Below are 25,771 nucleotides of genomic sequence, written 5' to 3' on the forward strand. Positions count from 1 at the left end.
TTATTATTATTTTTAAAAAATCTATTCAGTCTCAGATTACATTTTTTCAGATTCAGATCTTTTAAATTAATGTACAAAAAAAAATTCTTCAGGTTCGGATTTTTCTCTCAGCTTCAATTTTTTTTTTTCACTTTCAGATCTCTATTTTTCAGTTACAGACTTTTGGCCCTGTTTTGGCCTGGTGGGCGTGGCTACACAGAGAGGGGCGGGGAATCATGAGTGACAGCAGACCGCTGCAGGGTCAAGATGGTCCATTCTTCATGTTGCCTTCAGGAAACCTGGGAATGAACATAATTTATCAAACACCTCCTGCACTGTATTATTTGATAATGTTTAGAAAACATGTCATGCGTAACTGCTAAAACTCAGTTACTGAAGCTCTTTCAAGCAGTAATGTGTACAAATTACGCCGTAACTGATCAATTATGAGACGTTTTCCCAGCCACTACGTGAGAAGTGGTCATTTCCCATGCTCTCAAAGAAGCGCGCATTGTATCGAGTGGGGGCTGCTGTTAACTTGTCCCTCAGTGAACGATGGCGTCGTCTTCCAACAACACTGTTGGCGCGAACAATCAGGTGAGTGTTTAAGTTTGGAACAATTACACTGCAGTCTGTGAATACTACGAATTTAAGAAGTGGCTATTGTTACGGTTAATTTTTCGGCTATTCTGTTTTTTTATTTTATAACGTTTTTTGCTGAAATGCTAGCTCAACTGAAACGCCTCGCTATCATTTTCTGCTGAAACTTACGTCCTAGTTGATCTGTATGCTTGGAGAACAACAAAGTTACTTAAGTAACGTAAAATTCTTTGTATTTAATTTAGGAGCAGCTAAAGAGAGAGATGCTTCAGCGACTACTGCATAAAGTTTCCCGGGTCATGCACAGACAACCCCTCGATGTGGACTATTTGCAGTTTGTTATCGACCATGAGATGGTCCTTTTAAGATCTTTGTCCGATCAGGTTGAGATCCCTCAAACTATTATAAATGCTCTGATAGAGCTGTCAACTGTGCTCAATATGGAGGACGTCAATGAACAAACACCCTCGCAGATGTCAGTGTCAGAAGGACAGCTGGGACGTCCAAAGTACAATGTATCGCCTGTACAGCTCCAGACACTGACAGAAATGTTCTTATCAATCACCCAAATTGCAAAACTTCTTGGAATATCTGTGAGGACAGTGAAACGTCGTTTGCATGAATATGGCATTTCCATAAAGCAGTGCTACAGTACAACAAGTGATGAAGAGCTGGACAATTTAGTAAGATCTATAAAGACAAGAACACCTCATGTTGGATACAGGATGATGAAAGGGATGCTTCAAGCCATGGGCCACCATGTACAGTGGAAGAGAGTGTACTCGTCGATGCACCGTGTGGACTCTGCTGGTATTTTCTCAAGAATGACAAGGCTGGGATTTGTGGTCCGAAGGACATATTCAGTGCAAGGTCCTCTTTACTTGATGCATATAGACACAAACCATAAACTAATAAGGTAGGATGAAGTCTGACAATACTGCTAAATACTGAATTATGTTTTATACCTGTTAATGCCCTAGTTGTTGTTTTTTGTTGTTCTTTTTACAGATTTGGCCTGGTGATATTCGGAGGGATAGATGGGTACTCAAGAAAGGTGATTTTTCACTTTCAAAATTGAGCTGAAGGAGTTGTTAATTGAAAAGTGAAATACTTGTGTTTTGGTCTACCATAAAACTTACCATATACTGTAATATAGAGATCCTTCTGTAGAACAAAATGTTCCTAATCTGTTTATGTTTGTCAGTATTTGGTGACTATAAATGCTTGGTAAAGTAATACTTCAAGTTGCTAAAAGGATTTATTTTTTTTACCCTTTGCATTTGGGTGAATAGTTGATTACAAGTACTGCTACATCTCATGGCAGCTAGGGAATTATGTAGCCTGCTTTTTTTCTTGTACTTATAAAATAAATGTACCAAGCTACAATACCTGATAAACATGTTTCTATCTTTAATTATAGTAACTTGACTTGACCAAGTTTCCACTTAATGATATTTACATCTCTAGATCATGTACCTGGGTGCTGCTGCCAACAACAGAGCATCAACTGCACTTGCTTTCTTCTTGGAGGCTGTACAAAAGTATGGCTTTCCATTGAGGTAAAATCTACACAAAATTAATTTTCACAATGATTGTGCAAATGTGTAAATATGATTCCCCCCCCCCCTTGATTAGCAGTGTAATTATTTTGACATGCAATATGTAAACTGTAGCCTATATGATCAGTTGTTTATAAATCCCCATACACTTGTTTAAATGGTTCAAACATTTAGAATTCTTGAAAGGTGTGCTTATACAGAGCTGCACACTGTTGAATGACCAAAACAATAAACTTCTAATAACCAGTCTAAAGTAAAATTGTATTAAAAACACAAAGGCTGCAATAAATTTTAAGAGTGACATGTTTTTTTTAGATTTAAAACAAATTGTACTGTCGATGTTTAATTTTGTTTCAGAGTTCGAGGGGATCAAGGGGTGGAAAATGTTGGAATAGCAAGATGCATGTTCACCATCCGGGGCTGTGGAAGAGGAAGCTTTCTGTCAGGCAAGAGCGTTCACAACCAAAGGTATGTGTAGTATTTGTATAAATGTCCCATGGAAATCAGAAAAATGTTCTTATATATTTTTCAATTCAGTGAATTTCTGGGTAAAATTCTGAAAACGTTGCCATATTTTGATGTTGAACAGAATAGAGCGCTTGTGGCGAGATGTGTGGATGGCTGTTTCAAGCGTGCACTATGAAACCCTTCACAACCTCGAGGATGAAGGCCTTCTGGATCCAACTGATGGTGTCCACATGTTTTGTGCCCAACATACATTTCTTCCACGTCTGCAGAGGGATCTGGATGTCTTTAGACAGGGTTGGGATAACCACCCTCTAAGGACAGAGAGGAATCTGTCCCCACAACAACTGTGGACACTGGGACTCCACCAGAATCCAGTTGATACTCCAGACACAGTGGAGGTACTAAAACCAATCTAAATTATACAATCCCTCTTTAATCAATTTTCAAAAAGTGCACTTGGAGATGTTGAAAAAAACACGGTGTGCTGTCACTGCAGACTATCAGCTTTAACTTGAGGGTATTTGCATCCAAATCAGTTAAGTTGTAGGAGTTACAGCAGTCTGCATGTTACCAAAAGTAATGACACAGAACATTAATCATAACTGAAACTGGATCGCAGAGACTTCAGCAGATGTTGGGCTTCATACCTGGTGATGCTCTGTCAGGCCTCTACTGCAACTGTCTTCACTTCCAGCTATTATTGAGGCATTTGCCCTTCAATTTTGTCTTCAGCAATGAAACACTGCTCCGTCAGATTCAGGTCAAGTGATTGACGTGGCCACTGCATAACATTCCACTTCTTTTAACTATTTTTTTTTCTGCAGAATGCTTTAAGTGATTGTCCATCTGGACCATCAAGTGCTGCCTCATGAGTTTCGAAGCATTTGGCTGAATATGAGCAGATATATTGCCCAAAACACTTCAAAATTTATCCTGCTGTTTTTGTCAGGAGTTGCTTCACTAAATACAAGAATATCACATCCCTGGCCATGGAACATCAGAGAAGCCAATTGTTCCATTACTTTTGGTCCCTTAAGTGGAAGGCACATATGAAAGCAGTTCAAATACCTCTGCAGTTATAGCCAATCGTGTTAGTTTCATTTCAAATCCATTGCGTGGCATATAGAGCCAAAAGTAGAATTCCCATGTTGCAATATTTTTGGAGCTGACTGTTTGTCTTAATTTTCCCAACACTGTTTTTGAATAGTCATTTGAAAATTTTTTTTTTTTTTTTTTAAATCGTCACAGGAAATCGAGGATGCGTACTTGGATGTCAACTCTATTGGTGAGCTGGATGGGAGCAATCCTGGAGTAATTCTTCCATCTGTTGAATGTCCTCTATCTGAGGAGGACATGGCAAGACTAAGAGACACTGTCAATGTAACAAGGCCCTCTCAGTCACATGGCCGAGACATTTATTTGGATGTACTTAACTTTGTACTAACTCACCGTTCCTAGGCGGCAACATCTTTATTTTGAATTTTCAACCCAGAGAAGGTTCATGAATAGCTCAGACTTTTATTTGATGTGATATACATGTAAAATGAACCTGCCAGGAAATTTTTATGTGAACACTCAAACATCAAATTACAAACTATTTTTTTTTTTGTCTCTGTCACATATTTTCAACAGTAAACCTGTATGTTTTTGTGTGCTTCATGCCACTCATTAAAGAACTCTGGCTGTCAATCTCCAAATTTGAAATGTGCTTCCTGAACATTAAATGGAAGGAGCAGCATTTTGAGTTACACCTCAAAACTATTGATAGACAATGCTATGCTTTACACATTGTTAAATTCCTGGCCAAGATGAAAAGCCTCCAGCAGAACCAGTCTGAATTGACTAAAGGACTTCATATGTTTCACAGGCAGGACAATGGTCTTAGCACAGGATGACACAACAGGATAGCAGATGCTGTGATTTCCAAAGTCAGCTTCACAATTGTGATTAAATTTTACCACCACAGCAAAGTCCTTCTTTTCTGAGGGCAGGAGAGGAACATGGCCTTGACCGGTGATCCATTGCAGAAACCTGGCAGGTGTGATAGATCTTGGGCCATCTTCGTCAGCTACATGTTCTTGACCTTCTGTTAGGATAAGAGTGAATTTTAAGACGTTTTGAAGAACCCTGGCCTTTTGGACAAAAAAAATATCTAAATATTTGAATTCGATACAAGTCTAACTTTTGTCACAAAAACCTTAGAATATAATTTTGGAATGTGACAACTATAAACTAGACAAAAATAACCATTTACCTTCTGACTCATAAAGCAAGTCCTGAATGAAGTTAACCAGGTCCAGCTCAACCTGATGCTTGGAGGTTCCCTTCTCACTCAGCTGAGGGTGAATGGACGCCATGACAAACTCGGCAGTAACCTATGATGATATTAGAAAGCAAAGCAACCCAGCGGCTTGATTACTTCAGGGCTGCAGTATTCGGGCCCTAGAACTTTTCCACAGTTTGTCACATTATAGCCACAAACATGAATATATTTTATTGGAATTCAACATAAAAGACCAATAAAAAGTGGTAAACAATAGAGAATTGTAACAAAATTCATCCATGATTCCAAACCTTTTTTTTTTTAACAATAAATAACTGAAAAGTGTGGTGTGTGTAATTATTCAGCCCCCTCAGTCAATACTTTTTAGGAACACCTTTTGCTGCAATTACAGCTCCCAGTCTTTTAGGGTATTTTTCTACCTGCTTTGCACATCTACAGACTGACATTCTTGCCCATTCTTCTTTGCCAAACTGCTCCAGCTCAGTCAGATTAGATAGACAGCGTTTGTGAACAGCAGTTTTCAGATCTTGCCACAGATTCTGGATTGGATTTAGATCTGGACATTGACTGGGCCGTTCTAACACATGGATATGTTTTGTTTTTCTATTGTTGCCCTGGCTTTACTGTATGTTTAGCAATCATGAGGAAATGTCTATGTGCAACTCACTACACTGAGACCAAAGGGGGCTGAATAATTACACACACCACACTTTTCAGTTATTTATTTGTAATAAATATTTAGCATCATGTATGATTTTTGTTCCACTTCTCTAATGTACACCGCTTTGTGTAGGTGTTTCATTTAGAGTTCAAATAAAATAGATTCATATTTGTGTCTGTAAGGTAACAAAATGTGTAAATGTATGTCATACATACATGTAAAACTGAAAATAAGTTTGTACTCACTTTCACATCTCCCCCAAGGACGAAGAGAGGCTGGCAGATTTCTGGGTATTGCTTAATCAGCAGGTGGAGGCCATACAGCTGCAAACCCTCCTTGAGTTGTTCCAACATTGGCTGCAATCTAAGCACAGCATGGAGTGTAATGGCTCTGTGGGTACAAAAAAGAGATTAAACAACATCTTCAGATGCTATTTTTCTTACATTCATATGGAAAAATGAAAACATGTCACAGCATACCGGACAATCGGTTCCTTGTTTTGAACCGAGATGGCTCCAGTGAATCCACAGTTTAAAATCTCATCAGTAAGGCCCTGAAGTGACTGCTCAGTTGAAGATTCCACCTAAAAGTAATTTAACAGATGAAATTATATAGCTGCAATGTGTAATAAGGCAATATTTTTACTAGTTATACAGCACCTGGTCAATCAGTAACCGCAACTGTGAATCTGCCACTGTATTTTTATCCAGCTGTGTTGGGTTGATCTGCCCATTGCAGAGGTAACTGTAAGCCCACTGGCTGAAAAATGTAGGTGCAGGACCTCCTTGTGCCAAACTGACGGCCAGAATCTCACCAACAGTCCTACTTATACAAACAGCATGAGTGTATTGCTTATAGTGTAAAACATGACAGTTTTCACTTTCTTTAAAACAAACATGCCTGAAGAGTCCACTGTCAAAGTCAGTAAGGGAATAGCGTGGACTTTTTTGGTGTGGTGGTCCTTCAAAGAAACGAGTCTCGATTCCGGCGACCATTTCTATTGAGAGAAGGAAGTTATGAATTATCGGATGTAAAACATTCATTTAGAGCTGGGTGAAATAAGATTTTTTTCATATCACAGTATTTTTTTCATTTGAGGCAATACTGATATATACATATATATATATATATCATAATGTGTCTCACTGATTTTGAAGGCTTAACATGACAGATGTACTGAAGGAACATCATACATCTGTTCCAGATATGTAAAAATTCCATTCAAAATGAAAATATTGATTCAAAAAAGATGCCCTGCGATGGACTGGTGACCCATCCAGGTTGTACCCCACCTCTCGCCCTGTGACCGCTTGAGATAGGCACCAGCACTCCCCGTGACCCCACAAGGGATAAGCGGCCAAGAAAATGGATGGATGGATGATTCAAAAAATAAATCATAGTATACAGAAAGGTGTACTTGAGACAATAATATTGACACCTTTTATCAACACCAAACCAGTAAGCTCATAACACAACATAGTCACATCACAGCCATGCTATGGTTATAAAAAAAGACTATTTTCCCTGTGTTACCGATGTTTTGGTTTTCGACCTTGGTTTTCTCATTTTTGGTTTCGGCCAAGAACTTTCATATCAGTCCATCCCAAATTATAAACATGATTGATGTATAGTTTAGTAAAGGAGAAATATAGTCATATTTACAACACAACTGGAGCAGAGTTCACTTAGAAGATAATATATATATTACAGAAGTATAAAATTTAGGGATTGGTCATTTCTTCAACATAAATAATACGAACGGAAAAGTAATTGATCTCTTTAAGTTCACCTGTGAGAAATTCTTTTCGAAGGGCACCAGTGTCGATTCCTGCTTCCCCAAAGAAGGACACCTTCAACATGGCAGTGGGTGAATTTTTTTTTTGACGTTGCCACTGCAGAAGGCCTCTCTCCAGAATGTTTTTTCTTGAAATAAGGATGCTGAACTGCTTCTCCACATCAACTCTTTGACAAATCGCATCCAACACATCGTCGACACTAAAAAAATCCATAAATGAAAGAATAAACACTCTTTATTCAGTTCAGAGTATTAATAGTCATCTGTCTGTGTGATGTTTTTTACCTTTTCATATGGTCCTCTTGTACTATGTTCTCCTCAATTTCATCCATGTCTATTACATTTTTGCTTCTAATAAAAATAAAGAAAAAGTTGGTGTGTCAATGGGAAATTCTCAAGATGTTATATCCTATTTGTAATTTTAAAAGCCCTGCTTTTTCAACTACCTTTCTCCACATGTGCTTGCATGGATTTCAAGGAAATAAGGTTCAAATTTCAAGTTACAGATAGGACACTGAAGTTTCTAAAACAGAAATGAGAGTTAAAATATTGAATAGAATTCCATTGTAGTTATGTTAATGGTCTATACTCATTTCTATTAAGATATTACTTCTTCATCCAATTCCTCTGTGTCGGTGTGCTCTTCAGAAGGCTGCACGGACACTATTTGGACTTCGGTTTGACATGCCTATCATAATTAATAGACATAACATTGATGATTAAGATAAAAAAAAAGTGGGACAATTTTTTTATTGCCATTTCAATGCAATGCAATTTCATTAAAATAAATGCATATATTGTTCTAAGATGTATGTACCTCTGTGTCCTCAGCTGAAGACCCAGACTCTGTGCACTCCTGCACATGAAGAGCCAAAATATGCAATGGCAGACTTACTTTGCATCTTTGGCATTGTGCTTTGGGCATATTTTTAAATTCAACTGCATCAGGAGGTAACGGAGTAAGGTCAAATTCTTGCTGTAAAGGTACTATATACAGCAAGTTTTTCCCATTTCCTGTCATACTGCGTATTAGGGTCCCTGTGTAACCTTCAGAATCAGGAGGGACCAGTGTCAGTTTCCTTTTACCCTGACCACCTGAAAAAAGTAGAGCCCAGATGTAGTTCACATAGGTGCAAATTATGGGACTGTCATGTAATAAACATTTGTTACCCCTACCTGTAGCCTTGTAGAGCAACCATCCTCCAGTCAGACCCTGCATTTTAGGATATTCACTTTGAAGAAGTCCAAATAACTGCAGAAGAAGATCAATATTGTGATGCCTGCAGACTTGATGATCTTTACAGAGACATATAAGTCTGAAAATCTATATATTTAGTGCTTTAACCTCTTCATGGTTCATGTCCCTGGACATTGTGAGATGTCTTTTACCCAGTCCTGCCTGTGCAAGCTGAAATTCCTCAGAGGAGGTAGGTGTTGTTTCTGCATTACAGTTCAGCAAGTATACATAGAAACTGAAAGGCTTCCATGATTTAAAAGGTGGTGTCACAGGGATCCTTGGATTATGCATCTTTCGTTTTCCAAGAAAACTTTTTTTTCCAAAGAAACCAGGGAAAGATCTGAACGGAATTAGAAAAATACATGAAAATGACAGCACAGTTATAACACACCAAAAAGGTTAAAAACTTTTTAAATACCGGTAATTTATTTTCATATTTAATTTAAAACCTTGCCATCTCTTGATCTACAGAGGGAGGTCCCTGTTCCTGCCTTACTCCCTGTGCTGCCTGGTGTTGTCCCTGAGAAAGATTCTGAGTGAGCACAGTAATAAGATTCTGTGCAGCAGCTTCCACTTTAGAATTGTAGTTCACATTCTAAAAAACACATATATAAAAAAAATTAATAGGTAAAACATAACAGAAATGATCAAATATGTTAAACATAGGGATGCACCGATACCGGTATCGGCCTCGAAACCAGATTTTCTAAAGTACTCGTTAAAACTCCCCCGATACCATGGTTTGAGAAATGTCTATGTTTGAGCGTCGTGTGAGAGGTTAATCACGTTTTTCTCTAAATAATTAGTTATTCTATAATATGTTACATACAACATGCTTTAGTTTTCATTTTAAATAAAAGTTCTAAATTCCATAATAGTCCCTTGTTTTAATGTAAAATCATATGACTATGTGACTGTAACTTGTACATTTAAATCATGTTTTTATTAAGTACTCGGTATCGGCATCAGCGTGTACTGAAATGCAAGTACTCGTACCCGTACTCGTTTTCCAAAAAAGTGGTATCGGTGCATCCCTAGTTAAACATAAATAAGTATGCATCAGCATGATAGTGTATAATGCTAGCACAAACAAAAATCTGGGAGACACTCAAGAATGTTTGCTTCCACTTAATTAATTCTTGTTTTTAATGGCCTTTCATTTTCTATGTGATGACCAGTGAATCACCAGTGCTGTTTTCACATGCTCTAAAGTAATAATTGCAAATAACATGTTGACATATCATCAAAAAAATTAATTGTATTAACAATAAATGTAAGTATATAGGGCTTGGCATTACGCTTTGAATTCTGGTATGTGGGAGCCATGTTAATTGTGTAAGAAATGTAAATAAACCATAGAAACAAACAGTACATCAGAGAAACCGGAACCAGATAATGGATGGATGAGAGTCTTGCAACATTGCCGTTGCCCAGGTGATGAAGACTGCATCCCAAGCCCGATTAGTTATGGAGTCTTTTAAAAATTTTTCCATATTTTTGGGGAAGGATCAAATTGTTAATATTACTTTACCTTTCGAAGTAAGTTTCAGCAGAAAATGATAGCGAGGCGTTTCAGTTGAGCTAGCATTTCAGCAAAAAACGTTATAAAATAAAAAAACAGAATAGCCGAAAAATTAACCGTAACAATAGCCACTTCTTAAATTCGTAGTATTCACAGACTGCAGTGTAATTGTTCCAAACTTAAACACTCACCTGATTGTTCGCGCCAACAGTGTTGTTGGAAGACGACGCCATCGTTCACTGAGGGACAAGTTAACAGCAGCCCCCACTCGATACAATGCGCGCTTCTTTGAGAGCATGGGAAATGACCACTTCTCACGTAGTGGCTGGGAAAACGTCTCATAATTGATCAGTTACGGCGTAATTTGTACACATTACTGCTTGAAAGAGCTTCAGTAACTGAGTTTTAGCAGTTACGCATGACATGTTTTCTAAACATTATCAAATAATACAGTGCAGGAGGTGTTTGATAAATTATGTTCATTCCCAGGTTTCCTGAAGGCAACATGAAGAATGGACCATCTTGACCCTGCAGCGGTCTGCTGTCACTCATGATTCCCCGCCCCTCTCTGTGTAGCCACGCCCACCAGGCCAAAACAGGGCCAAAAGTCTGTAACTGAAAAATAGAGATCTGAAAGTGAAAAAAAAAAATTGAAGCTGAGAGAAAAATCCGAACCTGAAGAATTTTTTTTTGTACATTAATTTAAAAGATCTGAATCTGAAAAAATGTAATCTGAGACTGAATAGATTTTTTAAAAATAATAATAATGAAAAGAAGATTACTGAAAATTTTTAAATAAAGTTTACTCATAGAAATAATACAAATATTCAAAACGTTTGATTTTATTTTAAATCCAACTCTTTCTTTTTCAAAGTTCACTCTAAAAATGTGACTTTTGCTTTCAGTTTACATATTTTCGATTTCAAATTTTTCTTTTAACTACACAAACATTATGGCCCTGATTTAACTCCATATTTGTATGCCAATTGGGCAAATATGCCTGTATAAGTATCATAGGTTTCACTTGTTTACAGCCAACAAGGGTGCGGCTTTATCGCTACTTTATATGCGCCCGCGGAGTTCACTTAAGTTAAATAAGTACACACACACAGAGAGAAACATATACACATACACACGGCCTACTTCCATAGTTCATTTGCGGAGAGGGAGAGAGCAAGATAGAGAGAGAGACTCAGACTAATTCCTCCACGCAGCCTGTGCCAATGCGCAAACAGTCTACGCCGTGGGATAGGTCTCCCCCAAATTGAGGCTGCGCTCTCAACGATCATGCGATTGAATGACGAGCGCGTCATGCTTGTCTTCCTCCTCTGCTGTTCGCTGCGATCGGTGGCTCTGCGTTCCGCAATCCCCTGGGATACTGTACCGCCCTCGATGGCTCTTCTATCGCCGTTCCGCTCCCACTGAATGGCTGTCCGGAGCGAGGAAAAACGAACCAGCGCTCTGCATCAGCTTCCCAGCGAGGGGGTGAGTGTCTTGTTCGGCCGTCAGTCAGTCGGTAGGGTCGTCTGATGATCCACCGGCGGCAGCGGCGGTGGAGGAGGAGAAGAAGGAGGAGTGGGTGGTCACCGTTAGATTTTTTAGGCTGATGGAGCAGGAGGGGGGGGCAGTCCAGCAGAAGCACCAGCAGCAGTGGGGCAATTAAAGTTTGGGATAAGTGCGCGACTTTAAGGGGAAAGCTGGTCCAGGCTGGCACAATCTAAACTTTCTATTGCCCTTTTCAGCCTAACAATAATAATTATAATAAAAATATAGCTCGTTATCAGCAGCGGAGCAGAACACGTTTAACTTAACGAGCCTCACAAAACATGAGAAAATTCAACGGCAGTCCGTTTGTTTCTGTCTCTCGCTTTTTTTTTTTTGGCACGGCAGCTCTTGTGAGCGCCGGCTGCAAAAAGAATTGTGCCTTGTTGTGCTCCCCCCACCAACCACCCCCCCTGCTCCGTGCCGCACTGGTTCCGTCTGGCTCGCCCTCAGCTGCTGCGTGTCCTGGGATGACCTGTTGATGTCGGTAGAATGGAGAATGGCAGGGGGAGCGATTTCCCCCGTCGCCAAAATATTTAAATAAGCAACATTTTGGGCCTGACTAACCGGCGTCGCAGCACGGCTACCTCGTCCGCTCGGCCAGTAAGTGCTTTGTTTACCTTTGTGAGTGCGGAAATGCTTGACATTGTGCAGCTGGGGCTGAGTGTGCGCGAGGTGGATGGTGCGCCGGGCGAACCCAAAATATTTTAACTGTGGCGTTAGCTTTAGCCGTTAGCCACCTCCCATAGGCCGTGCTGCGGATGGAAGGAGAGGGCAATCAGATATTTCAGCGCTGACAGCCACTTGGAGGAGGGGGAATGGAGGGGGGATAGGGACTCCCGAAGTGGCCCGATTCCTGTAAAACTACTTTAGATTCGTCTAACCGATTGCCATTTGAGGGCACGTAAACAATCGCACGCCATCCTGGATTCCCCCTTAACGCATCCATGCTGTCCCTACCTCCCAGTAGCCTCCCGGCTGGGTAGGCACGGATCGGACACCCCCAGGTGGGTTAAACAACTCCTTATCCTTCTACACGTTATTTGGCAACACTTTCAGCACAGAGGCACACACATTAAAGGAAAAAAAATCAGAAATGTGAAGTTAAAAAAGTCTGTTTGTAAAACAATCAGCCTTCTTGCTGTGAGGATAAGCAAAAGTCAGGCCTGCCAGGAGCACAGCTATGCAAGCATGGGCGCATATAATGAGGAAATGCCTATAGAGGGAACTGTGTGTGCCAGCTGCATGAGGGGCTTTTCCACATAATGATCTGAAAGGTTTGAACCAACATAAGAGTTTGGTGGAATAAGTTTCAAAATAGGCTGAGAACCAGTCCATCATAACACAACTTAGCCCCCCTTGAAATATTCTAAAGGCTGCTATTAAAAGTGTAAGGTCTTTAGTATGTTGTATGTCTGACCTACTTTCCTCCCAGGGCTGGCTGGTATGAGAGCTAAGCTACAGGGTTAGTTGGGGTGAATTTCATTTGCTCACGCTGTTGCTGCTGCACTCTACTGTATATATTTAAGGACCTGAGATTATTCTTCTCATCCCTACAGGCCCCCGCTGCCCCTCCTTAGTGCACAGGGCCACACACACATGTGCGTGCACACGCTTGCATTCTCGCTCACTGTTGGGGCAAACTGTGCAAACACACCCCTGCTCTCGGCCCAGTGTTTGTGTGTCTTGATGTGCAACCATGTGTGCTTACTGTGGCTCGCCAAACTGTAAACAAGCAGTATTGTCTAATGTCTGTGTGTGACTCAGTGTGCCTTTTGTGGGTTTGTTTGAGTTTGTGTGTGTGCGCATCTGTGTTTTAGTATGAGGGAGAGGGGAGCTTGAGTGAGATGGAGACAAAGAGAGCATTTCTCTTTACCCTGGAGCTTGGCGAGGTCCCAAATGAAAGGCTTTGGATATGATGGGCTGGCTCGCTTCAACCCTCATCAGTCAGTCACACTAAAGTTTGCTTTTTATGCCTCTCACAGGATGGGCTTCAGTCACTTTGCTCTCACATTATCAGATAGTATCTTACACTGATAACGCTCTATGTGTGGGTGCATGTAGGTTCAGCAAGCATTCATGCAACACTTTTAAGTGGTAATATATCTCTGCATTGCAGGCCTGTACCCTCATCTGCGTGCATAGAAATACTTATGACGGGCCTTGTGCTTTAAGTAAGCACGAGCAGTGCAATGCCATGTAGGCTGATCAATGTATCTGTTGTTTGCATTGCTCTTATTGAGGGTACAGAGGGCATATACATGCATGTGAATAGCACCTCCGAAATTGCTGTTTATAGAACGTGCTATCACAAAGCATAGCTGGTGTAACACCATCGAAGCATGTTTACATACCTTCACAGTATCAAGTGAGTAATGTAATATACCCTGCTTATAGCCCTCATAGCCACAGCAGAGGGAACGTTGGCTCATTTTAATTTAATATTGACAGGCATAATCTATCAATCTTAGAGTGGATATGGGGCAAAGGGGGGGCATGTTTGCCTCTGACTGTTGACTGAAGTGAATGGAAACATGCTATGCGGTTTTTGTTTAGGCCACACACACAAACACACGTTTGCACATAGAATACCAGAACATGACCCAGTTATCTGAGGACACGGGATTTTATAGCTCACAGAAGACACAGAAAATAAAAAGGCTTTCAGTAGCTGTTGGTGCTGGGCACCAACAGCTACTGCAAGGTTGAAGTGACGTATAGGATTAATGAAATGTAGATTATCCTGTGGAAGTTTCAACAAAACTTAGTTTGAAATATCAGAGTGCTGCGAGCCTGCCAATACTATTCGGTAGACTGTGCGAAGGAGAAAATGCGGCCCATGTCGTTTGGGTTTTTCAAGAGATATATTGTTTTAATTGTGGGGAACCTTCCTTTAACAGACAGGCATTTCATTATGAATACTTTGGCCTAACAGTAATAAAACAGGCCAGTTAGATTTGCTCGGCGTTTTATTGCATTGTGTTAATGTGAGGTTCTGACATTCCTCAGCTGTTTAGCTTCTCTTTGAGCTTTCTGTCTTTTAACATAGCTGTGTTACATTACACCTTCACCCCACAATGCCTGGGGGGGGAGTCATCACTGCAACGAAACAAGATGAAGCTGAAACATGCGACAGCAATCATGATTAATGCGATGTAACCCACTGAAAAGTGATTCACAAAGAAAGTTTATTATGTATCAAAATGTCACATGAAGAACTACTCCACAGTTGCCGTATAAATATTCTCATTCCGAGTTCTTTGGCAAATCAAAGCGAGATCTGGAGACGGTCTTTCAACATATTGTTTGTAGTGGTGCAGTCAAAGGTCTCCTAACTGTTACCAGTTGCAAGTATAGTGGCGGCCCTGCTCTTTTCTGACCAGCCTCATGGTCAAAGTTTATCCACATATCGGCAAGACCAACAGGAAGGAGCTCATACTTGGTAAATGACGGCGGTTTTCACATGCGATTATATCTTTGCCCGTTCTCACACGTGGCCTAGCTGAAACATGCAGGAGGCAGCACCCGAGGCATCAACTCTCTTAGCATGAGTTTGCCAATTACTTATTACATATTAGAAGTTCTAACATGGAGCGCACTGAAAGTTTAGTTTAGTGTGGTCTCCTTATTGAACAGGCTTTCAGTTAAGATGTATGAAGAACTGGATTGTGAATATGAAGAATGAATTTACCTGAATTAAAACAAAAATCCTGTGCAAAAAGAAATATATCAACCATCGTTATTTGGGTTGGTTTGATAATAGTTGTAGTTGTTTTGTATGAAAAAGGTCTGATTATACATGTAGTTTGAGTTGGGTGCTCTTCCGTATCATGGGAAAAAATTCCATGGAGAAAAAGAGCGTGTTTGGGGGAGTGGGAATTTGGCTCAGTATTTCCATATATGAAGTCAATCCTGTTTTTCAGTAACCAGCATTTGGATCTATTCACTTCCTCATTTGTCCTCTTTGTTTGTTTCTGCCTGTCTCTATTCATTCCCAACAAGACCTTTTTGGTGGTGTGCATAGGCGCACCATGGCCCAGACCCTCCAGATGGCGATCCCAAACTTCGGCAACAACGTTCTAGAGTGTCTGAATGAGCAGCGGCTGCAGGGACTCTACTGCGATGTGTCCGTGGTGGTCAAGGGCCATGCTTTCAAGGTACTGGTGCACTGTTTCTCTTATTTGCACTCAACTGACTGAAGGTCGTGGTTATAATGAAGAAGAAAAGACCCGAGTGTAAACAAAAAGTCCTGTGGCAGTCGTGCTCCATGGAAAAGGAACGTCATTATTCTTCAGAAGAACTGCTGTTTGGACATTTTCTTTTTTTTTTTTGGGTGGGGGGGATGTTGCAACATGTAACTTTTTGCAGCAGAGGCAGATGATGCATCATTCGGTGTGAATCCACATTTGTGCAAGTTTCTAGCTCCAGTATATAAGATGTTATTAATGTTTGTTTTAAAGATTGTTTTTTACGGGTTACAGGTTTTCTTTCATTTGCTGAGTAGTTTGAGTTATCCTGTCCATTAGAGACAATGTAATTTGTGCATTGTATTCATTCCTCAGTTAAATATTGGCCTCTAACGTTTTGTTTTTTTACCTTCTCTGAGATCTTTCACTTTGAGTAGGGCCTTCTTTTTCAGGGACATTGAAAGAACTCGATTAGTATTTTAAAAATGAAAGTACACTGAAGAGCTACTAAATCAATATGTTAATAAATCATTGGCTGGTTGTAGAAGAGGGGTGGGCAACTCCAGGCCTCAAGGGCTGGTGTCCTGCAGGTTTTAGATGTGTCCTTGATCCAACACAGCTGTTTCAAATGACTAAATGACCTGCTCAACTTGTCCTGAAGTTCTCCATAGGACTGGTAATGAACTCATCATTTGATTCAGGTGCAATGACCCAGGGTGATATCTAAAACCTGCAGGACACCGGCCCTCGAGGCCTGGAGTTGCCCATCCCTGGTATAGAAGCAGTTTACCAAAAGCTGTCAGAAGGGTTAATAATAGAGCTGGGCGATATGAGATTTTTTCATATCACGATATGTTTTTTTCATTTCAGGCGATAACGATATCTATCACGATATAAGCCAAATAACTATATTTGTAAGATTTAAATGTGCCGTTGCTCACAAGTAAAATGTGAAATAATCAGCAGCTTGTTTTTATTTAAATATTTATTTCCCATAATAAGTTCAACAGGGTAGATGTACTTAAGGAACATGAGACTTTTTCAGATAAATAAAGGCAAATATTGCAAACTACACAAAAGGCAGCCGCTAAAGCGTTTAAGTTTCAAAATAGAACAAACGAAACAGACTACTAAATTGTCAATTCCACTTAAAAACAAAATATTAATTCTAAAAATAAATCTCAGTTTGTGTTACAGAAGAACAGACAAAACTGACTAACTTTTGTCAATATCAAATAAACTGAGAACTAAAAGGAAATTCTCAATCTCTCCTTGTAGTATAGCTGAGCTTTTCAAACAGTTTTAACAGTTACTTTAGTCTGACAAAAGCCGAATGACGAATTAGCGCTTCCAGTCAGAGACTGAGGCTACGTCCACAAGTACACGGGTATTTTTGAAAACGGAGATTTTCCGTTTTCGTTTTAAAAAATAATCCCGTCCACACATAAAGGCAGAAATGAAGGAAAACGCTGCTATGAACATGCCAAAGCAGCAGGTGGCGCTAGATTCCTAACCGTGCAGAAATATTGGCCAATCAGAAGTCTAGAAGCCTCGGTGGGAAAAAGTAAACAAAGCTGGGGCATAGAAGCAGAACCGAGTCGTATGTGTGGAGGGACAGTAACTGTGTGTATATGTAAGCATTTAAACACTGCAGAGAGTAGAATTAACAGTATTGTAGAAATTCATTTAACCGAAACAATAACGTGGCGCACAGTGTGACGCATGCACCAGTTCATTGTATTTCCAGACTTGCTTTCGGCACAATTTACAGTGCACGCTACTCTGTTTTTTGTCAGACTTGAAATAGCCGAAATACCTTCACACTACGGAACTTCTATGGCTCTTCCGTTCGACAATCTCTCCGGCGTTGGAACCATCATCTGTTTTCTCTTCGGTCACGCTCGGTTGATTTTTCTAGTCGGCACACTCATTTCCTCCATTACCCGCTGGCTGCTTCCCAAACAAACACACGTGCGGCTTGGCACTTGTGCTGTATGTTACAAGTCACGCGACGTGACGCTGCGGCTGTGATTGGTTCGGCTCTGCGCTACTTAATTTGGATTGGCTGATCTTTTTTTTTTTTTTTTTTAAGAGGACAAGAGCGGCGAGGTCTATCGCGATAGCTTAATTTCTCTATCGAGTAAAAGTTATATCGCGATACATATCGTTATCGTTCTATCGCCCAGCTCTAGTTAATAATACAGGAAAACAAAGAAAACCCCAATTATCATATAACCCCCTGTGAGCAAGGGCGTTGGCGACAGTGGGAAGAAAAAACTCCCTTTTAGCAGGAAGAAACCTCCATCAGAACCAGGCTTAGGGAGGGGCAGCCATATGCCTATTGCAGTGTAACAAAGGGAGGATTGAGGGTCAGCCAATCAAGCCCTAACTATGTACTTTATTAAAAAGGGAAGTTTTAAACCTAATCTTAAAAGTATTGTTTATTGTTGTTGTTTTTTTTAAACGAAGCTATACCGTGAGAAAATAAATTCTCCAAAACATCTCACTAGCCCTTAATAAATCAGTATATTGTAATATGTAAAATGATTTTTAAATTATGTTTTCTTTTTCTTTTTTTCTTAGGCTCATCGAGCAGTTCTGGCTGCTAGCAGTTCTTATTTCCGGGATCTTTTCAGCAGCAGCAACAACAGCAATGGTGGAGGTGGCGGAAGCAGTGAGGCCGGCCCAGCCGTAGTGGAGCTCCCGCCGGCCGTGCAGCCTCAGAGCTTCCAGCAGATTTTGGCTTTCTGCTACACAGGCCGTCTTAGCATGACGGTGGGGGACCAGTTTCTTCTCATGTATACTGCCGGCTTCTTGCAAATCCAACAGATCATGGAGAAAGGCACTGAATTCTTCCTCAAGGTAAAGCTAAATAGAAAGTGAAGTAGCAGAAAACCTAAAGTCATTGTTTCATCAATTTGAACTGGTAAATTACAGGTTGAGATTTCTGTTTTGAGACTTTCTGCAAGGTAAGATCTATCTATTTGCTGACGCAAAGGTGATATATGCATTTATTGGTAGGTATCCTCCCCCAGCTGTGACTCCCAGGGCCTTCATGGAGAGGAGGCCCCACCTTCAGAGCCCCAGAGCCCTGTAACACAGACCAGTAACGGTGCAGCCCGGCCCGCCTCCTGTCTGACGCCGCTCCCTCTGGTATCACGAGTTAAGATGGAGCAGCCAGCGAGCCAACCAGAGGCGGCCACTCCTTACTCAGTGGTTTGCACTCCTGTAGCCAAGCGACTATGGGAGGGTGGCAGCACCCGAGATGGAGGTGGGGTAGGCTCAGGGGGAGGAGGAGGTGCCAGGAAAGCAGCCCGTTATTCCCAGGAGGCAGTGCGGGGCAGCGCTATCCAGAGCCCCGGAGGTCTCGGACTGGCTGTGGGTATGGGTGCCACCACGACCAACCTCGTGGGAATGGTGGCCGGTGGTGGGATTGGTGGCGGTGCCAGCACCAATGGGAATTCTGCAGCAGGGCTTATCATGTCAGAGGGCGCCAGCCCTGGCACCCTGAGTACCTATGCTAGTGACTCACCTATCAGCTACCATGATGACGAAGAAGAAGAGGAGGGGACAGATGAAAGTGCTGAGGAGCAGTACAGACAAATCTGCAACATGTACACCATGTACAGTATGCTCAACATGGGAGCTGCAGGTAATGGACAGAATAGTTATACCAACACATACAAATATATCTAGCTGAAGTTTTTCATTACACCTTGATTACATATTTGTATCCTTTATTTGGTTTGTCGAGACATTGTAACAGCACAAAATATTCTCATAAATATATTTTTATAGTTGATTCGAAATTTTTCCATATGTGGATTTTCTAGCTGCTGGTGAGCGTGTTGAGGCTCTACCAGATAACACGGAGACGCGAGGTCGGATGCGTGGCAGAGATCTTTCATGTCTTCCTGCAGAACTTATTGCCCAAATAGGCAACCGCTGTCACCCCAAACTATACGAGGAAGGAGATCCTGCTGAGAAACTAGAGTTAGTCTCAGGTATGTTTCTCTGTGTGTGTGTGTGTACCTAAAGACAGCAATATTTACAACTAAATTTAAAAAAAGAAAAGAAAGAAATTCAAAATGATTAGATTTGAGAGACAAAAATATCCAAATTTCATAGAATTGTCTTGGCTCGCTGTCTCCAAAATGTCAAACTTAACATGAGAAACCTGCAGGTGGGTGACGGATGAAAGAAAAACTGAAACCCTCGACCTTTACACTAAAGGGAATCCAGCAGCTCTGTGATGCTGTTGGGGGGGATGTTTTGCTTTTGTGGTTTAGGTCTGCTTGTATCTTTAGAGGCAAGCAAGGAATAAGAAAGAAAATGCCATGTGTGATCTCCTTTTTCTTATGATGAAACATTTCCTGTTGGGAGTGGTGTCCTCCACCCATCTGCAGAGCGCAAGGGGTCACTGAATAGTTTGGATATAAAACTGATGTTCACTGTTTGGCTTAAATCACCTCTTCTCAGTCGAGTTGAATTGGTTGATGGTTGATGAGAATCAAGCATCTTCTACAGCCATCGTCAACCATCAACAACAAAACAGGAAAAATCTTTTTTCTAGTGAAGTACCAGAGACTGAGAATCTAAAGTGCAGCATAGCTGTTGTGGTGGCCTGATACTGTTGTTGGATTTTCTTCTTTAATTTGTTGTTTGTCCATAAGTGTCAAAACAAAATATTTAGCATGTGGTTTGTAGAAAAAAAAGAAAGAAAAATACTTTGATTCTGCTACAAGTGTATCAAAAATGAAGTCTTTACCTTGATCTAAACTACAGAAATCATAGATACATTTATACCAGACTGTCGTTGGGTCATTATCTGATTCGTAAATATAGCCAAGCTGCTTCAAATCCTGCTTATACTGTGCTGGCAGTGTTTTAGGAATTCTTGTCATGCTGAAAAATTGAGCTGTTCCCAATTAGATGATTTCCAAATGGTTTTGCATAATGGATCAAAATCTGTCAATATATTTCTGTGTTCATATATTTAATCAGTTTTAACAAGATATCTAACACATCTGACTGAAGTGCTTATAGGTTGCAGACACTCAGTGTTGTATCTCTCTCCTGACCTCCTCTATATCATTGTGCATGCTCAGTCCTCCTCCTCTATACACACTGACAACAATTTGAACCAAAGAATTCCAAATTGGGTTTATTACCCCATAAGACCTGTGGATACTGATTTTCAGTCCAGTTCTTGTGTAATTTGGCGTACCTCAGCCTTTTCTCCCAGTGTTGAGTCTACAAGTGGGAATCACCAGATACTCCACAATACGATATTATCACAATGCTTCACTCATGGTACGATATTATTGCAATTTTTAACATTTTGTGACATGCTGAGTGTTGCGGTGAAATATATTGTGATTTATCACGATTTCCAACTGCACATTATGTCCCTAAAATTAAACTTTGTTTGTACTGATATTATCCAACACGATAAAGTTATCTCATTTCAGTTATTTATTTATTTTTTGCTTCAAAATTAGATTGTGAAGCAAACCAACACTGTCCCTGAATTATTAAAACAATTACATTTGTATTCAGCAACCTTCCTGTTCTATATGAGTATAACCAGAATACAGCCAGCTGGCAGTCAGCTGAGTCGAGTCCCCACGAGTTATCCTTCTTCATAAAGGCTCATTCAGACTGATTGCAACATGTTGGAAATCTGTCTGCATTTCTAAATTAAAAGTTTCTGTAAACCTTCAGTATTTTGTCTAAGGGAGATTGCTGTCAGTCCAAGTCAGGCTGCGACTACTTGCAGAAAGGTTGCTTCCTGTCAGATGACACGAGCCTGCTTCTTCGTACTATATCGATATTTGGTATCCCTGATATCGCCACACAAAATATCACAATACGATACTGTATCTTTTTTTTTTAGTTTTAATTTTAGTTAAGTCAGTGTTAAGTGACTTAACATACAAAAATCCTTCCTCTGGAAATGGTCAGCAACAAGGACTGAAAATGAATAAACAAAGAAGCTGATGTCCAAGGGAAAGTAGTTCTTCAGAAAGCCGGAAGAACTATTGCTCTAGACCACGATAAAAAAAATTACAAGTCTGGCTCCTTGGAAGCAAAATTAAAGATAAAGAAATGAGCAGCTGGTTAAGAGTTTTGCACAGTACTGCATATATCAGAAATATGTTATCAAACTAACTTATCTTATTCATATATTTATCTGATATCACAAGGGCAGCAGGGTGGTGTTGTTGTTAGTACTGTTGCCTCACAAAAAGGAGGTCCTGAGTTTGACTCCAACATCTGGCCAGGGCCTCTCTGTGTGGCGTTTGCATGTTCTCCCCACTTTTGCGTGGGCACTCAGGCTTCATCCCACTGTCCAAAGACATGCAGTTAGTGGGGCTATTTTAACTGATAATTGTGAAATTGCCCATGGGTGTGAATGTGAGTGTGAATGGTTATCTGTCTTTCTGTGTTAGCCCTGCGGCAGGCTGGCAACCTGTCCAGTGTGTACCCTGCCTCTCACCCCATGATAGCTGGGATAGGCTCCAGCACACCCACCACCCTGATAAAGATAAGGGGAAGAGGACAGATAAATCTTATATAACATAAAATAAAAATAAATAAATATTTTATTTTAGTGTTGTTTTTAGGTGAATAGTTTTATCTGCCTCAGTCTGCAGTCTGGAAATGAATGACATTATGGTTAAAGGTAGAGCTGAACTATTAAATACATATAGGCAGTATAGTATGAGGTCTAAATAGGACAAGGCAGGTAGCACTGATATATATTCATATCTTCAGAGGACGCTGTCCTCAGATGACTGAGATTTGCACTGGCAAGCAGAGCTGTATTGCACATGTGACTCAGTTTGTTTATGTCAAGGACATACTGTGACTGTGCGTGTTACCTTACCAGTGGGGTTACACACTTCACTCTGCAGCAGCATGTGCCTGTGACAGAGCAACCTGAAGCAAGTGTTTCAGGGTAGTTTTATACTACATTTGTAAAAGTCAAAGGAATAAACTGAAGTAATGAAACCAAATCAAACCTCAAAGCTGTGACATTTAACTGGCGCACAGGCTTCTCTCTCCCCACCCACAGCTGCAGTGTGATATGAATCAGAGCTGTTGCTAGATAAATAAACTCTCCATTCCAGTAACCGAAAGCGAAGATCCTGACTGTATCATTGCTGTACCTGACCCACAAAAGTTGAAGAAGGGAAATGCCATAAAACGAGATAGCAGATAATCTCAGTAGATAATCTACAGTGATAATAAATGGTCTCAATTCTTTCTGGATTCTTTGCAGGTACTTCTGTGTATATATCACGAGCTCAGCTAATGAACTGTCATGTGAGTGCAGGGACCAGACACAAGGTGCTGCTGAGGAGGCTGCTGGCCGCCTTCTTTGACAGGTTTGCTTCTTCCCTCGATTTGTCTGGGTCTATTTATGCAAGTGTTTCATGCAAAGCGTAGTTTTAATATAGAAATTAAAGTTTTTTTTGTTTTCCTTTTTTTTTGTTTTTTATCTGCTGGCATATGAAGGATAAATCAACTATTTTTGTGTTTCCTCTGTTCTGTCTACCTCTTTCTTATTTTTTTGATGTATCAGGAACACTCTGGCCAACAGCTGCGGGACAGGCATTCGCTCGTCCACCAATGACCCGAGCCGCAAGCCCCTGGACAACAGAGTGCTCCATGCAGTCAAATGTGAGCGTACATGTTTTGTCTGTCTGTGGGTGTTTGCCCACAAGCATGCAAACAATTTGTGCATGTACTGATGGAGGGGAATGTACATGCAGTCACACTGCATGCACACACTGTGTATTTACACTGTAAACTAAGCCGTATCATAATCGTAGCTGAATTAATGAGTTAGCTGTGTAATGTCTCAGTTTTCCTTTTAGGTACATTTAGATAGTACTAATAGTAACAACAATAATATTAATCTTTATTAATACTTGGTAATTTTTTTTAAAAAAAATCCACATTACAACGTGCCTCACAGCAGCAACAAAACAAGCATAGTTTTGTTTTTTTTTGGTTTTGTTGTTTTAAAAGCATAAATAAGATTTGCATTGGTATGATTAGTGTTTGGCAATAACTCTGTGACCGCTACATAGTAACATTCACCCTGAAATCAAGTGTTGACATCAGACACACCAGAACAGAGATATTGTCCTGCTTATAGTGAGGTGATTATTTGTTCAGACGTTCTATAGTTTTGAGTTTTGCGAGTTGCCCTTTTTCTTTACAGCTTTGTGCTTTTTCAGTAAAAGCTTGCTGAAAGTGGAAAATGTATCCATGCTCACCATAAAATCAGATTTAAAGACATGTAGCTGTGAGCGGGACTCGTGACATCACTACTAGTCTGAAGCCTGTGTTGCACAACACACATAATACATTGTGAATAGCATTTCAGCAGCACATGAAACACTTTCAGCAGTCTTTTTGTGTAAAACTTAAACCAAAAAAAATATGTATGTTCATGTTTGCAATCGAGGGCTGAGCAAAAAATATATTTTTAGAGTTGTTAAAGACAAAATAATCATATTTCACTTGTTTACTGGATCATACCAAACTAAAAATGGACATGCATCACATGACTGGTTGTAGCTGATGGAGTTGTGGAGTATGCCACGTCGTTATTCTGCCCAGTACAGAGCATATTTACTGTGGTGTGAGCCAGTAAACAAGTTAAATGTGACTGTTTTGTCCCTGTTGACTTGAAAGTTTACATTTTGCTAGCTTTTCACATTTAGCTTTTGGACTACATTAATTGGATCTTGGGTTCAGTATTCCACTGAGGTTTTTGCCAGTTGAAGCCTGACCTTGTTTTAGAATTTCTAACAAGGTAACAGAACTACTTTCATTTTTATTATTTGCAGAAAAACATCTCCTGCCCAAAATATTATGCAAATCATAGCATTTTTGTCTTTGAACATGCCTCGAGGGGATACTCTATCATTCTCTTGGCACCTTACATGTAGGTGATGTGCCAAAACCCCTGTGGGTGAAAAACAAGAAAAAAAACTGACTGTGCCACCCATTACTTAAACCAAGCAATTTCTGTTTCAGTAGTGAATATTAAAAACATTCCCCTGAAGTAGATTTTTACTAGAAATCAGTCAGCAAAACAATTGTTGCTTTGTTGAGGTCACGCCACATGTGCTGGGGTTTTCTTATGCATTTTGCATACTGTAACGTTAGCCAGGATAATAAACACTGAACATGAGAGACAGCTGGATAAATAACTTGGCTGGTGTTTATAAAAGATTGCAATTGTCTAAAGTGTTTCAGTTGAATTTTAAACCGAGCAAGTGTTGATTCGCATATTGAATAGACTTTCTTTTGTCAGTCATGAGTCGTTTTCACATATGCTCTGCAGCCCTGATCATTTCTAGAACTTACTCAGCAGAGGTGCTCATGAGAAGGAAGATGTCCGATCCAGTCGAGTTGCAGTGTTCTTTAACTTGCGGAGATTGTGTAATATCAAACTGTGCCAATAAGCAAATAGCACAGGTGATCATTTGGTACACGCAGGTAATAACACAGGAATATTGCCTATTGGTTGTCACTTCTGCTTTCTCCGCACTCTCTCTGCAGGCATTTCCATCGACTGTGCCACAGAGTTAATTCCAATTCTGTGAACACCTCTAAAGCAGGCTGTTTCATGCTGTATGCTACACATAAATAGGAACAACTATGGAAATATCCTCTTCTGATTCCTTTGAAACTGTCGGAAGTTTTTTGTGTGCAAACTTCTATAGAGACTGTCGTGGTTAAAATCAAAAAGAAAAAGCCATAGCTGTAGTCATTTCCCTAAACACTGTAACTCTCATACAGCAGGCCTCTGTGTGCCTATTAGTCCTTTAACTCCTCCTATACAATAAGGAGTTCAGCAGCTAAACCTGGCACACAGGTACGTCTTAGATTCCTGAAGGTTCTTATCTATATCAGC

At 40.3% G+C, this 25,771-nt stretch overlaps 3 protein-coding genes across 7 annotated transcripts in view; 2 read left to right on the forward strand and 1 right to left on the reverse strand.

Annotated features, from left to right (window-relative positions):
- On the forward strand, positions 1-4,594 carry LOC147332409 (uncharacterized). Its single transcript, XM_086288919.1, has 7 exons — positions 1-576; positions 825-1,495; positions 1,588-1,633; positions 2,047-2,138; positions 2,496-2,606; positions 2,728-3,004; positions 3,855-4,594. The coding sequence occupies exons 1-7, from the start codon at positions 535-537 to the stop codon at positions 4,062-4,064; spliced, it is 1,449 nt and encodes a 482-aa protein (XP_086145045.1). The 5' UTR covers positions 1-534; the 3' UTR covers positions 4,065-4,594.
- On the reverse strand, positions 3,778-12,029 carry LOC147332410 (uncharacterized). Of its 3 annotated transcripts, none has more exons than XM_086288915.1 (15): positions 10,297-12,029; positions 9,033-9,178; positions 8,692-8,923; positions 8,523-8,598; positions 8,394-8,441; positions 8,164-8,285; positions 7,957-8,034; positions 7,793-7,869; positions 7,632-7,697; positions 7,341-7,546; positions 6,211-6,548; positions 6,031-6,134; positions 5,797-5,941; positions 4,861-4,981; positions 3,778-4,692 (listed from the first exon to the last, which is right to left on the reverse strand). In XM_086288915.1, the coding sequence occupies exons 1-15, from the start codon at positions 10,336-10,338 to the stop codon at positions 4,388-4,390; spliced, it is 2,106 nt and encodes a 701-aa protein (XP_086145041.1). In that variant the 5' UTR covers positions 10,339-12,029; the 3' UTR covers positions 3,778-4,387. The 3 variants fall into 3 exon arrangements, with proteins under 3 accessions (XP_086145041.1, XP_086145039.1, XP_086145040.1); XM_086288914.1 differs by having other exon boundaries at positions 3,850-4,692; positions 6,211-6,373; positions 6,452-6,548; positions 8,164-8,441; XM_086288913.1 differs by having other exon boundaries at positions 3,780-4,692; positions 8,164-8,441.
- Positions 11,323-25,771, forward strand: part of nacc1a (nucleus accumbens associated 1, BEN and BTB (POZ) domain containing a) — a 19,046-nt gene continuing 4,597 nt past the window's right edge. Inside the window, exons 1-7 of one of the 3 annotated variants that reach the window (XM_086288917.1) lie at positions 11,323-11,590; positions 15,650-15,804; positions 18,418-18,696; positions 18,856-19,486; positions 19,668-19,838; positions 23,120-23,225; positions 23,423-23,520. In XM_086288917.1, the coding sequence (XP_086145043.1) occupies positions 15,679-15,804; positions 18,418-18,696; positions 18,856-19,486; positions 19,668-19,838; positions 23,120-23,225; positions 23,423-23,520 (1,411 nt within the window). In that variant the 5' untranslated portion in view covers positions 11,323-11,590; positions 15,650-15,678. The other 2 variants (XM_086288916.1, XM_086288918.1) reach the window with 2 other exon arrangements.

Source organism: Aulonocara sp. 'chitande type north' Nkhata Bay, linkage group LG4 (genome assembly GCF_057382095.1).
Source record: "Aulonocara sp. 'chitande type north' Nkhata Bay isolate Kocher_YH1m ecotype deep benthic linkage group LG4, A_spYH_male_GT1.1, whole genome shotgun sequence".
Classification (NCBI taxonomy): Eukaryota; Metazoa; Chordata; class Actinopteri; order Cichliformes; family Cichlidae; genus Aulonocara; species Aulonocara sp. 'chitande type north' Nkhata Bay.